The 15,491-nt window shown below is 38.0% G+C and overlaps 1 protein-coding gene across 2 annotated transcripts in view; it reads left to right on the top strand.

The window, feature by feature from the left end:
• The window catches only part of LOC120734003 (polypeptide N-acetylgalactosaminyltransferase 10-like), a 92,518-nt gene that overhangs the window by 47,332 nt on the left and 29,695 nt on the right, over positions 1–15,491 (top strand). For both annotated transcript variants that reach the window (XR_005695944.1, XM_040032543.1), the window contains exon 5: positions 14,266–14,451. Coding sequence is in view for 1 of the 2 variants with exons in the window: in XM_040032543.1 (XP_039888477.1) it covers positions 14,266–14,451 (186 nt within the window). In the remaining variant the exon portion in view is untranslated. The remainder of the gene's footprint in view (positions 1–14,265; positions 14,452–15,491) is intronic.

The raw sequence follows: 15,491 nt of genomic DNA, 5'->3' as shown, positions 1-15,491 counted from the left end.
ATTTATATAGCGCCAAATCGCAACAACAGGTGCCTCAAGGTGCTTCATAATGTAAGGTAACAATCCTACTGTAATACAGAGAAAACCCCAACAAACAAATGGCCCCCTATGTACAAGTGCTTTGGCGAACGTGGAAAGGAAAAACTCCCTTTTAACAGGAAGAAACATGAGGCAGAAGCAGGCTCAGGGAGGGGCGTCCATCTGCCATGACTGGTTAGGGCTGAGGGGAGGAAAGTGTAGAGAAAGTAAGTTATCCTATGTGCAATAAGTCAGTCTCATTATGGTATGCCGATTAGATTACGTGATAAATCAGCACTTACTTGTATTATATAATGTTTGAAAGTGGTCATTCTGCTCAGTCAGTTTAATGGTAATCCATCTATTTGGATCTATTGTCCATCTATCTATTTGACTTTCACTTGTGCACGTTACAGATGATCTAGTATATGCTAAGAGGAAAGAGTGAGTGACTTTAGAGGTAGGCTGTAAAAAGTCCACCCAATCAAAAGCTTTAAACTTTCCTTTTTTCCTGTGCCATTCTACGTGCTTGATCATGGACCGTTTTCTATTTTCTCAAGGTCAAAAATTGTAATTACGATTATTTTCTTGGGTCCTAATTATTTGCACTAGATTCCAAAGCAATATGTCCTGGAGTTTTTAAGACATTTGAGGTGGTATACAGGCTGACTCATGCACCTTCTGACCCACTGACATTTTTTGGCTATATAAAGAGAGACAGATACTGGGGCGATCGTGGCTCAAAGAGTTGGCAGTTTGTCTTGTAACCGGAAGGTTGCCGGTTCGAGCCCTGGCTCAGACAGTCTCTGTCGTTGTGTCCTTGGGCAAGACACTCTGCCTACTGGTGATGGCCAGAGGGGCCGATGGCGCGATATGGCAGCCTCGCTTCTGTCAGTCTGCCGCAGGGCAGCTGTGGCTACAACCGTAGCTGCCTCCACCAGTGTGTGAATGTGAGAGTGAATAAATAGTGGAATTGTACAGCGCTACATAAATGCAATCCATTATTATTATTATTGTAGATACAGTATATAGATTTAGCTATGGATATTATATAAACATTACTGAATAGACAATCAGTTAAAATTTTGGAACAGTCTAGTTAGATTTGTTGTTTTGGCTGCCTGAGAAAGCTACTGTCAGCAGTGTCAAGCTACAGTCTTATCAACAGTAGCAGCCTCACCATCATGATGGAGCAGTGGGGAGAGGAAGCAATGGTGATGAGGAGATAGGAGATGATTTATGGGACAGGCACCGATGGGGGGTGACTAAAGGGGGAGAAAGAGGAGGCATTGCAGAAACACAGAACAAATTTTGCCATGTTTATTCGTGTGTGTGTGTGTGTGTGTGTGTGTGTGTGTGTGTGTGTGTGTGTGTGTGTGTGTGTGTGTGTGTGAGTGAATGAGGGTGAAGGGAGATAATGAGGTAATGGTGCTCAGTGAAGTGTGACGGAGATACGCGGGAGAGAGTGATATGAAGAGGGAGGTTGAGAGGGAGACAGACGACAGAGGACAAAAGCAGCTAATTGAGTGTTGCCATTTAGAGATGTGGAGCCATCACTGGGAGCTGATCGATTCAAACGTCTTTCTGAAGAGGAGACAACCAGATAAGTCATGCTTACTGTGTGAAGACAAACTAAATGAAATATACTGTAGCGCTGCTATTGTATACACTGGCCTCTGCGTTAAGTTATAAACCTGTAAAATGTAGTCTTGGCCTGCCTTTTAAAGCAGCATACCATATTCACTTCTTTTTAAGCCAACCTTTAGTGCCTTCCTTTCTTTGCTGCTGATTGAGTAAGTGATATGTTCTTCCTATAACTAAATTGAGCTCTTCTAAAAACTGAAAAACACAAGTACAGAAACACAATTTCCATCATTACAAAGCAATGGTGAGGAATATTTGCCATCATGATACATTTTTTTTGTTTGTTCTCTCTTTTTCAAAGTAGTACTGTGATAATATGGACATTAAAAAAATGTTAAAGGGTATTTCTTATATCTAAGTAAGACCTGATCAAAAATGAATGAAGTAAAAAGGCTGATGGTGAGTTTAGAAACAATATGATGAATGCACACAAGAGTCTTGTGGCAAGATACAAGGGTTCCTTAAATTGTGCATCATTTCTTTTTTTTATATAAATAAAGCCATTCCTTGCACAAACCCACATTTCTTTTGTTATATTTGTTAATCTCCAGATGAGTGATACTCATTCTAAACAAGTTTTATTTTCATTTGTCATTCCCACTGATTTTTTTTCATATCTACTTAATAAAGTAGCACATTTAGATGGAGCTTATGAAACCAGCAGACTTCCAACTCTTGCACAATCAAAGGTTCAGATTAAAGATAATTCTGAAGAGTCGTAAAAACAAACTCTCAATTCTGAGATTGCTAGGGTCAGTAAATTACGCAAGATTGTTGTTTGACAATTTTTCAGCAGATGCTAGAAGATCTGTGGAAATCCTACATAAGCCTAACAGGCTTTAATACATACAGTCTTAAAGTATTATTATTAGTAGTAGTAATAGTAGTAGTAGTAGTAGTAGTATGTAACCTTCTTTTAGTAAGATGCTATTGTGTTTACTTTCAGTTACACAAGGATCTCTTTTATTACTTTTGTATTTTTTTTTATTCAGTACTTTATCATCTATAATAAAAGCATTTTTTTTTCTTACAGACAAATCTCTCAGTCTTTTCAATCTTTCAGTGAGGTTGTGCTTTGAAAAGGAAAAAAAAAAAAGAAAAAATCAAGTTGTTGTGTTTATCTGTTTTAATTTTGATCTTATATAATAAATTAAAAAACAACAACAGCTACACATCACAGTGGGTAATTTGTATACTTTTTTTCTTACTGATTTCTGACAGTTATGGTTTTGTCAATGTACTTTAACGCCGTTCATGCACTTCGATGGCATGCCTGTGGCATGAGTAAACTCTGTTTTTGTAAGGACTTGAAGGACACTGTTTTGCAATGGAAAACAGGCTGGTTCTGAGCTCCTTTGTGATTTCTTGCCGCTGTGGCATCTGAACTATGAATTCCTAAAGAATTCATAGTTCAGATGCCACAGAAACAAAGAAACAAAAAATGTTCTCAAAATACAATGTTATTATCTCACAGTCCCAGGTGCCGTTTAAAAGCTTGATACCCGATTATTGTCTGTGTGAACCTCTATTACGTTATTTTATTCTTTCCTGACTCTGTGCTGATTTAATCGGTTTCTTTCCTGATTGCAGTGTGATAGTGATCAGGATAGTGTGACAGTGTGTTGGTGTGATTATGCTCTAAGGTCACTGATTTTAATAAAGATTGAAATTGTATTTGGTAGAAGAAGGAACTTTAAAAAAACCACACTTGCATCTATAACTTGTTCCCGATGCACTGTCCTATGCTGACTTGTTAAAGGGTTATGCCACTGACGTAAAACATGTGGTTTCTTGATCAGGGCCCTTTGGCATCACATGTAAAGGCACTGAATACCTCTGAAGCATTTCACTACATATCATTTCACTACATATCGTACTGTGTATGACTGTGTACGTGACAAATAAAATTTATAAAATTTGAATTTGAATTTTGAAAATAATTTTCAATGTGCAAAGTTTACAATGTGAAAAAACTTAATGTTGGCAAGCTGTTGGTGCTAAGCAGCAAAATGTGAAACTAAAATGTGACTGAAAACAAAGTGCAAAAGCACAAAGCTCGCAAATGAGACAAAATCTGTGCTCCCCTGCCTGTGAAATCTTTGACTTGCAACCAAGCTTCTGCCATCTAATAAGGACTATCCATCCATCCATCTGTCCTCATCCATTTGAATATCGACTGCTAGCTTTTTCTGCAGCCAGCGTGTCAGGTCCCCAATGAAAAGAGGACAGCTTGTGCAGATGTGTACCACACCCTCAGCCTTTGACAAATGGAAGTATAAAGGCAGCCATTCTTCTGTCTGTGCGCAGACTGTGTTCAGGATGTATCTCACGTCATCAGGCCAGACCAAGCTCCTGCTATATAAAATAAATAAATTAATAATTGTATTCCGGTTAGTCTGTCTACTTTGTTTGAAAGCAGTGATTGCTGCCAACAGCTGGTTCACAGTGAGACTTTATTTGCTCGTTGTTACTGGTAACAGAGGCTTCTTCAAATTTCTTAAAGGCGTACACCACCAATTTAGCATTGCAGCAAAGGTTGAAATCCCAGTAGACAGTTTAAGTCTTTCAAACTTGCTGCAGCAGAACAAGAGGTGTTGTTTTATTCATTCGGTGCATTTTCCTGACTTACTTTCCTCACTTCAGCCCCAGCCAATGCTGACTCAAGAAATTACTTAAGGAAATTCATCAGGCTTTCCTCGGAGTAAAACAGAATGTGAAATTACATGCAGATCAGCGAAACACTGGTCGCAAATTTGACATCATTTGTTTGCCGTGCACTTCCTCGTGCTTCCTGTCCCTAACAGAGTGGCAAACACTGACCTACAATAGGCGCAGCCACTCCCTTGAGAATAATTTATTTCATGAGAGCTGCAGAAATTCCAGAAATCGCGGAAAGAAAATTGACAGAGTGTGATGGAGTTCACAAGGGCACTGGAATATTTTGCTGGGGGAATAAACAAGCAGCTCCAGTCTTTGGTGGTGTGCCAGCGCTTCTAGGGATTAATCCACCACCCTGAAAACAGCTCAGTGTGCCATGTTGGACCTGCTGTGTTTCAGCATTAATTGATTTTTTTTTTTAATCCATTAGAAAGGATGTTGCTCGTGTGTGGACTGCAGTGTTGTGTGTTTGACTTTGAGCTCATAGGCCCTACGACTTAAAACCTGATCTCTCTTCGGTGTAAATATTTTTTTTATTATTTCTTTATATATACTTCATGAGAACATTACAATATTAGAGTGCTAAAATGAAAAATATCCAGTAAAAAAGTAACCTTACTTAATAGCAGTTATTATTAGCTTTCAGAGGTTTGTGTTTTAGGGGGTGGGAAGGGTGTGTGTGTGTGTGTGTGTGTGTGTGTGTGTGTGTGTGTGTGTTACATCTTGGTTACATAAAGTCAGATATTCTTACATTTTATTAAGTGTTAAAACAATGAATGCAGCCTTTCTGGAATTCAACCTAACCCATATCTATATATGAGACAACACTAGTTAGTAATTGTAATTGTAATTTCTGGGATTTCAGTTGAGCAAAGATTAATGAATTTACAGATGTTATAAAACAATTCAGCAAAGTGATGGATTTGTGGGCTATCATTTTATTTAATTAAGGCATTTTAATAATAACAGTACAGCTAATATATTCAAAGGATAATGCAGTGACTCACTAGTCCTATGAGGAGGCTCCACTTGGTCAGTGTAGTTTAAGTTCATGAACCAAAGTAAGACAAACACAATCCACAAGTTTATTCTGACACATTTGACATTTTAACCTCAAGTCATCACTGAGGCAAAGGTACGGTGGCTCTGAGATGTCAAATGCACTGCAGCGTGAAAAAACACCAGCTAATAGATTCTATAAAAGCACACAAAACACAACTGTTTTTTTTTTTTTTTTAAAGGTCACAACAAAATTAAATAAATACAAAATAAGAAGAAAGCTCACAAAACACAAGGGGAGTCTTTTGGGGGAGAAAATAATGTGAGGGAGCAGCTGCAGAAGTGACAAGCTGTTAGCAAACATGCTTCTACAATATTATATGAATCATGCAAATAAAACCCACATTAACTGTATCTTTTCACAGATGAACCCTCTGGTCTCACTTCCACAGTTGTTCCGTCACGTCTCCTTTTTTGTGCTTTTGCAGCATTTTCCTGTGTCATGGTGTTTTCTTAAGGTGCAGTGTGTTTGACCTCTCAGGGCCACCATACAAAAGCCTGAGGGCTGCTGTCATGTCTTTCAACTTCTAAGCACATATTCATGTTTGAGTTTGGCCCTATGTGAGATGATGAAAGATGGCGGGAAAACTCCAGGACTGTTCATGTAAAATGTGAGTGACAGACTCCAGGGAGGTAAACTAACAAAAATGGATGGATAATATCACGGGAGTTCAGGTGGAATCCACTCTGTGCCAAATAAATAGGCTGGACTCCTATCACCAGCCTGCCGTATGATGAGTGATTCATGCCTCTGCTCTATATACTGTGAAATGGCCCCAACGCCTCAGCCTTCCAGTTTCCTCTGCTTCACATTCTAATAAAGACTAATGTGTTTGCCAGCATCAGCTCACTCTCATTAGAGTGATTAATTGCCTCCTTGGTTATGGTAAACAGTACGAGCTGTATCACAATTTATTGAGGGAGAATTAACCAATCATAATTAAATCCTCTGATCTGTCTTCCTCACCTCTCCCCATACAAGCTCTCTTCACACATGGGGTGAGTGTTCTTTGATTAATTTTGCCTCGGTTCCTGTCATTGGAAGGATGATGTAAACGTTACTTTGAGCGGGGTGAGTGTTCATAAAGAGCAAGAGTCAGCCTTTTAATGGTCAGTAGTTAATGGGTTGATTTATTGCATGAGCATAAAGTGAGGAGACTGCGTTTTCCTCTCAGTTTGATGCTGACCTTATAGAGACCTTCCGTCCTTGTTGCAATGTCACATTTTATAGAGTGTAGGTCAGCTGCTGTGTAACATGGGCTGAAAGTAATGATCTTCACTGCAGTCCAATGGAAGGCAGGAAGGGGAAACAACAACATGAAATTCAAGGAAGGGCAGAGAGAACTAATTTAGGATTAGTTTTTGATGGAATAATAAAAAGTAAAAGTCTTCAAACAGCAACATCAAAGTGGGCAAAACATATGAAGTAAATGTAAAAAATACAGCAGCATCTATACATCAGATTTATATTGATCCATTTGTATTAAAAATAGAATAAATGTAGTTAATCAGTTGTCCAGTCAATAGCTGACTGCATAACCACTAGTTGTCATTGGTTACAGTGCAAAGAGGATTTGCTTGGAGTTGCAGATCAGTCAAAGTCCTCACCAAAAGGATATAGAACATAAAGGCATAGACTTTATACGCCATAGTTAGCCATTAGCTTGTGAAGCTCTCCACTGAAGCCTCAATGTTAGATGTAAATGTTGGTTTCTATCACTCAGAAGTGACCATTCTCTGAATGTCACTCATCAGAACTGGATTGACTTGCTTTTGGAGACAACCTCAAGTGAGGACTGCAGTTTTTCATTTGCTAATAGCATTTAGCTATTCAAATAAGTAACATAGTACTTCTTGTTTGTGTCATTCAAAGCATCATTTGTGCAGTAAATGGTGGCTATATGGATCGGTGCAAAGACTTTCATAAATGGAAAGAAATCCTACATCTCATAAAATGGTGAAAAAATAAATAAATAAATATATATTATTTTTCTTTCTTTCTTTATTTATTTTTAAAACCCTACTACCATCTGCGAAGAAATACAGTTTCTGTAAGTGAAAAAAAAAAATCCATAACCATTTATAATCAGTCGTGTTAAAATAGTCTAGTGGTTTACAAATTAGCCTAACAAGCAAAAGATCTCCAGCTTAAGCTTGGGGGGGGAATAGGATTGTTTCAGGAAAGGTGAATAGGTGAGACGCCGAAAGATGCAAGAAATAGTGTTTAAAAAAAAAAAAAAAAAAAAAAAACACGAAATCTTGACAAGGAATGTGCGATTCCCGTCACATCCTCCTAGCTGTTTGTTGATGTGACTTGTTGCTTTTTCCATCCATCCATCCATTTTCAGCTGCTCTGATGCTGGTCCACCTGAGCAGCAGTCTAAGCAGAGGTACCCAGACCTCCCTCTCCTTTGCCACCACCACTGGTGGGCGGGGTGACACCGAGGTGCTCCCAGGGTCTAAGAGGTACCCAGGTGATATCCTAATTAGTTGCCCGAACCACCTCAACTGAAATGTTCTACTCTGAGCTCCTTGCCCTATCCACATGACCAACCACCATTTGGACTAGGTTAATTTCCACCACTATCCCACTTCCACCGCGATCTCATTCTTTTGGTTACTACCCAGAAATTATGATGACAGGTGAGGGTAGGAACGCACATCATCTAGAAAATCAACAGCCTCACTCAGCTCTCTCTTCGCCACAGTTGACCAGTACAGTGTCTGCATCAGTACTGATGGAAACACCAATTCATCTGTCAACCTCCTGCTCCACTTCCCTGCTGCTGTTCCAAGTGCTTCATCTTCTGGAAATAAAACAAAACAAAGATAAATAAATAAAATCCTGGAATATTAGTTGGGAGAATGAGGGTTGGGTGGAGATTGTTTTATTTACCAATTTACAGTCTTTTTAATGTCTGAAAGTTTAGCTCTTCTTTCTTAACCTTTCTTCATATTGAAAATATAAAACCATCTGCAGTCATTCTTCCTTCCACTGCAGGTCATCTTCATGTATTTAAAAAAGGCAGCAGGCAGAGCAATTTTATGTTTCTCTTCCTCTCCATCAATGTCAGCTCAGTACGATTTCTGCATTTGGCATGAAAGCAAAGAGTTTCTAAAGGATAACGTTAAAAGGTCAACGTTTCAGCTACTCTTAGTCTGTCTTCTTCTTTAGACAGGCAGTATTGTGACTGTTTGTAAAGAAGCTGTCAAAACCATATGTCACGTTTTCTGTACTTCAAGAAGGTTTTCTATTCAAACCACTGGGCTTCTGCTTTTATCCTCAAGAATGATCACCTAGCATTAAAACATGACATTAAGGGATTGTGTATAAATAGCATCGTTTGTGTTTAATGTCTATGTGTTTTAGGCTTTTTGAACGTGAAAAGGTTAGGATTGGGGATAAGGTCAGGGTTAGGGCATCTCATGGTGTGAAATGCCAACCTCATTCAGGGCATCAAATACTGCTTTTTAGTGTTAGTAATGGCATAAATCTAGTGCATCAGGGGACCGACAGAAACCTTGTGAAGAGTTGATGCCATATCTGCAGTGTTTAATGCTATGAAAGGCTGTATTTTAACCCAAACTACATTCTCATCCCAAACCTAGCAAACTAAAAAAGTTTATGGTGTTTCAAATCAAATCAAATCAATTTATTTATATAGCACTTTTCACAGGATAAAAACCACAAAGTGCTTCACAGTAATATAAAACAGAAATACATAAAATACATTAATAATAAAACACAGCACAAATCTAATTAAAAGCCAATCTAAATAAATTAGTCATAAGTTGCTTTTTAAAAGAATAAATACAATCAAGGCAACGTAATGATGGAGGGAGAGCATTCCACAACCTGGGGTCCACCGCTCTAAAAGATCTATCACCTCTGGTTTTAAAATATGTTCGAGGGACTACCAACAGCCTTTGATTAGAAGATCTCAGGCTGCGAGAGGGAGCGTGGGGTTCTAAAAGATCAGAAATGTAAGCAGGGGCATCACAATTCAAAGCTTTAAAAGTCAGTACCAAGATTTGAATTTGAGAATTCAAATCTTGAATTCTCAAATTCAGAATTCATCTTGAATAAAATGAATTCTGAAATGTACTGGAAGCCAATGTAATGAACGTAACACTGGTGTAATGTGCTCTCTTTTTCGTGTCTTAGTTAAAAGCCTTGCAGCACCATTCTGGACTAACTGGAGACGGTCAAGATTCCTTTTGCTCAAACAAAGGAAAAAGGCTGTTACAATAATCTAAGCGAGAAGAAATAAAAGCATGAATAACCATTTCTAACTCAAACTTAGACAGCAAAGATCACAGTTTGGAGATGTTTCTTAGCTGAAAAAGGCAGTTCCTAATTAACTGGCGAGAGTGTTGTTCTAGGGACATGGCAGAATCAAACATCACACCAAGGTACCTGAGGCTCAGGTGAACAGATGAGCCAAGAGAACCAAGGTGCTGTTTGATTAGAGATATCTGGTTGTCGGGGGCAATAATTAATGTTTCTGACTTCTCAACGTGAACCTAACCTAACAAAACAGTTTTAGAGCCTAAACCAAAGAAAAAGGAAATTAACAAATAGGCCTCTAAGCGTCATCTTCTTCTAGCTGACGATGTGTGGCTAACAGAGATGGGCAGTAACGCGTTACTTGTAACGTGTTACTGTAATCTGATTACTTTTTTCAAGTAACGAGTAAAGTAAGGGATTACTATTGCAAAATCGGTAATTAGATTACCGTTACTTTCCCGTAGGAACGCTGCGTTACTGCATTACTAAAACCGTGATTTTTTTGCGAGAATGTCTCATGACAGTGACGTAAGCGAGTGCGCCGTTAGTGACAACAGCTGTGTGCAGATCAGCAGTGGATCATATATCGATTGTGGGAGAGAGTATGAGCGTGCAGCGTTTAAAGCGTGGAAGTACTGACCTTACTTTGAGTTTGATTCCATAAAAAGTGACAAAAACATTAGTGTCCGCTGTGCGTGGGAAGAAAACTTTTTACAACGAAAAAAAACCCTAAACTTCCAAGCAAGCACCGAGTGCGCAACGACGTAATGGGAAACTCACAGAGAATCTCGCGGATTCTTCCACTGACCGCGGCACACCTGCACCAGGGTAAACCTCCGCCTACCGTAGTCCTGCTTTACAGGTGAAAATAGAGCAACAGGACCGCTGAGTCTTTGACTTTATTTATTTTCTGCTGTGTTTTACTTGCATCTATTTGAAAGAGTGAGTGTAAACACAAAAAATATTTTATTTTATGTGCTGGAATGTGCAGAAAATAGGTTTAAATGTTAAACTAATTTATTCAAGTCAGAGAATGTTGCATATAATTACATTTTTGCTTGATGCATAAAGTTAAAAGATTAAAACTAATAAAACAAGTTAAAAAAAGAGACGTTTCCATTTGATTACATTTTGTATGATGGATTATGTAGAAAAAGTAGAATTGGGCTGAAAGATCTATCGCTTTATCACCTCTTCAGGTTGTAAATCGTGTTTTTAAAAAGTAACTAAGTAATTAATTACTTTTGAAAATAAGTAATCAGTAAAGTAACGGGATTACTTTTTTGGGGAAGTAATCAGTAATTAGTTACTGATTACTTTCCTCAAGTAACTTGACCAACACTGGTGGCTAACACAACTGCCGTCCTCTTCAGTGAGGCTGGTTCTTTCCTACACATTTTATGCTCATCTTTTACCAACAGAATCTGACAGAGCATAGGTATTTGATGTCCAACCCATTGGAAAATCAACTGTGATTCTTTATGTCATAAAATTGCACGAAAAGAACCTAAATTCAGACTTGTTAAACAAAAAGCCAGCTTTATTGGCAGAAGGCCCACAACAAGTCTGTACAAAAACAGTAGTTTGTTGATTTTGCTTGGATTTGGATTCCAGCCAGGAATATATTCCATGCTCCAGATTACTCAAGAGTATTGCTTCTCTAGTCCAAGTTAGCTCGTTCCAGATAAAGTGACGAAAAAGTTTTTTGTGCTTAAAAACATCAGTGGATAGAGCGTGGTCAGTATGGCTTATGTAGTGAGTCACAAATACACAACAGTGACATTATAGATTAAAAGTTTCGCAAATTTGCTATTGTTTACATCCAGGGCCGCCATCTTGGATGTGCGCCATCATGAGTGTGCATGCATCAACAATGCATGCAGCCTGTTACAGTTGCTCCGGCTTTTCTCTTTACCTTTTCTCTTTACTTTAACTTTTTCTTACTTATTTCTTGTCCTTTACTTTGTTCTTAATGTTCGTCTGTTTAATAGATTTCCTTTCAATTATGTGGCTAGAGAGTTTTTGTTCTACATAATTTCCTTAGGGATTAAGTGAAGTATTCTGATTCTGAATGGATTGTTAACTCTTGGAACTCAGAAATTCCAACTTCCTAGTTATTTAGGAAAGCGAAACCTACAAAGGACGAGCAGAAGACAGGACTCTCTTTACTCACACAGACACAATGAAGGCCAATCAGGGAAATGAGACATGGGAGCACACAACAGACACAATCCAAGAGGAGAAAGTAAAACTGAATATAAAGCACACGAGCCAAATTAGTACCAAAACAAAACAGGAAATAACTAATGCAAAGGTTAGATATATACCTACACACAGTAGCTTTACACTAAAGAAATGGAAATTCAAAAACTCAAATCATTAACATAAGTCAGAGAGAAACACTCTAAATAATCACAAAAATACCACAGCCCCAAGACCATGACACCATCCATCAATTAAGTGTTTTCATAGAATAATCCATGATATCAGTTGGGTAAAATAGTATTTCATACTTGTAATGCTCTGGTTTGTCAAAATGTTGCAATTAATTGTACTTATTATACAAACAAAAGAGCCCAGGCCACCTACACAGACAGTCATACTAATAATATAAAATATCTCACATTTTAGGTTAGATTTTTTTAAAGGCCTTTAAATTTTGTATAAAGAGCATTAAAACGTAACAACGAAAAATGTAAAAAAAAAAAAAACCCAAAGCCTTCTCTCTTCAGGGAGACCATTATCCCAGCCCATTTCAATGAATAATGGTACTTACACTTAACTATGCATTTACAGATCATTGACATGATTACAATGACAGACTGAATTTTAACAGCCAAAATGTTTCAGCAGTCTTTTTTAGCAAATTGCAGATTGTTCTGCAAAAAATGTGTGACACATCTTAACCTAACCAAATGTCAGGTTATAATGTGCTTTTATTCGCTTGTTACATTTTAGCTATAAAGAACTATTCTTTGAGAAACATTGTTGTGAGTATGAGCAAATATTTGTAAAGTGTATCTCTTTATAGTCATATATTTATAGCCATATGTGCAAACAATTGTCCAAATGAGATCTTAACAATGAGATTTTCACATTTCATTGTTCGTGCATCTCCTGGCAGCCGGTTTTGAACGCTGTCTGATCTTGCTCATTAAATGGATTGCTAGAGTTGTTGTTTTGTCTATTTCCTGAACTGAGATTACCTTCACTCATGTTTGCAGATATTTGTCCTACATAGGTAAAACATCACAGCCCTGCATCTCATCAGTCTGATTCGTTGCTCCTGTGGTTAAATGTTCTGTCTGTAATTTCTGCATTTAAAATGGCAAAATCCCACAGGCAGAAAACTGAAGCAGAGAACAGATTTTTTTTTTCTTCTTTTTGAAGGTTTGTGAAGTAGACACAGTGAGTGAACAGTAAAACTTTCCTATCCCCAAACTTTCTTTTGGTACCTCTGCAAAAAAACCAAAAAAAACAGCTGTTGTATAAACTGCTTATTGTGTGCAGAATTGCACTGGGTTGGAGTGTATCCCGGCTACCAGCATGGAGCATGGGCAGGAGGGAAGGTAAACTCAGTAGGTCGCCAGTCTTTCTGTTACATGCCAGTTCTTGATTCAAGGAGAACCAAACTGCAGAGACAGAACTACACAGACAGGCTGAACAAACAAAAAAGGGAAACTAACTGGAAATGGTGAAAGGTAGCAGACGCAAATCCGATGGCTGCTGATTCTACCAAAGAGTAATTCAGATAAAAATAAAAGAGGACATGCAGGAATGTCAGCAGTTGAACTGACAAAGGACAGATGGGAGCGACAGGATGTTACTGTCTGAGTGGGTGAAGGGCAGGTCGAATCAATTAGGACTGAGCACACAATCACAGGAGCTGGAAAACAAAGACTACAAAGATGCACAATGAGGGTGATAACCAAACAAAACAAGAAGTGACAGAAAAAGAGAAATCACAAGACTGCTACACACACATTCACACATTTACTCACACAGATACAGAGAAGATGTAACACCAATGGATGGACCAAGGAAAAACTAAGAGCACTGAAATGTTGTTACTGGTAATACACACAGCACAACTCTTTCACACTTGAAATACATTGAGAGAGTTCGTTGTCTATGCATTGTGGACATGTGTCCCTATTTAAATTTTCTACTCCAAACAAAATGATCAATGCTACTATAGTATTTATTTTAATCCTGAACAAACATTTGCAGTACAAAACAAAGGACAGTGTTGTGCTGAAAAACTAAATGCTCAAGCATATGCATCAGCTTCTTACACAAAGCACGGTGATGAAGGATTTTGTTGTTGAGCTTGATCGATGTGAAGGTAAAGTGTGAAAAGAATGAAAATAATTACAGCATGTACGGCTTGTTGCAGTGTTCAAATGACATTAAAATATTGTATTTAGAAAACTGAAAATATGAGAGTCTTTCCTTTCTTGGTATTGATTAAAAAAAAATTACGACTTTTTGGTAGCAAAAAGTGGTCGATTGGTTTTAAAAGACTAAAAGTGATAAAGAATCTACTGAAGCACAGTGGTCCTTTACCTCAAATCATCTCTACCTTCCTCTCTTTGCAGAGCACCTAAAGGTGGCACTGGAGGAGTACATGAAACGGATGCCTAAGGTTCGCATCTTGAGGACGAAGAAGAGAGAGGGGCTGATTAGAACTCGTCTTCTTGGAGCCGCTGCTGCCAAGGCGGAAGTCATCACCTTCCTGGACTCACACTGCGAAGCTAATGTCAACTGGCTGCCTCCACTGCTGGGTGAGAAACACGCTTACACACATCCATCCAGCAATCATGAGGTGCCGATGACATATCTCCCATCCAAAAATCGGTACGAGGTCTTATGTGTAAGTAAATGTGTACATCATAAACACTGCAGTGCGTATGTAGAGTTTCAGACTCACTTAATAGTTTATCCAGGTTTGTTCCCGTTCACATTTCCAGTGACTAATATTCTGCTGCCTCAGCTACTTTCTTTATGGTTGACTAAAGTAAGGTGACTACAAATGAGGCCATTCACTTTTCTGTTGGCACATTTTTTTTCAACATACTGAGACTCATCTCCCACAGCAGTGCCACTGAAAACTGAGACACCACACAGGTGCAGTTTGAGAAATAAATTGATAGTTTAATCACCAAGTTTTTGTCCGTTCTTGCTGTCTCTCATTCACTGTTAAACTGCACTACTGGGTCCTCGCCGTGACTCAGAGCGGTGTCCACAGTTTGTAGCCTAATGATATTTTGTGTACAAGCTAACTACAGCATATATCATTATAGTAATGGTGTTTACTTTATATATCAGTTGTATCCACCAGCTTCTTGCACACTCCCAGTTCACATTGCCCTCTTGAACCATTAAAATATCAAAAATATAAGGATGAATTTCCACATTTTCTACAGAGATGTATTATTATAAATTATTTTGGCCACAATAATAACATTTACTGCATTAAACAAAAAGAACATGTTTACAGACGTTCTGGTAAACAACTTAAAGCCAGTCCAGGCAACATATTAAATGTAGCACTGTGATTTTCATGTAATAAACAAATAAATTAAATAAACAAAAACGTCCTGAAATTTCTGTTTTCCAAAACGTTTCACTTTTAAAAATTGCTCCAAAAATATCACTTAATTTCCAAAAGAACATTTCAACCTTTTTTGACAGTTTAATTTTCAAATATTTTTTAATTACTTTACTTTCACAAATATTCAAATTTTCTTAGAAAATAACTTTTTGTTTTAAAAATGCTTCACTTTTGCAACAAAAAGGACACATCTATAAATGTCAAAATCTG

Source organism: Simochromis diagramma, unplaced genomic scaffold (assembly GCF_900408965.1).
Source record: "Simochromis diagramma unplaced genomic scaffold, fSimDia1.1 OVJJ01000216.1, whole genome shotgun sequence".
NCBI lineage: Eukaryota > Metazoa > Chordata > Actinopteri > Cichliformes > Cichlidae > Simochromis > Simochromis diagramma.
Note: the sequence above shows the minus strand (reverse complement) of the source record. Positions and strands in the feature narration are given on the sequence as shown.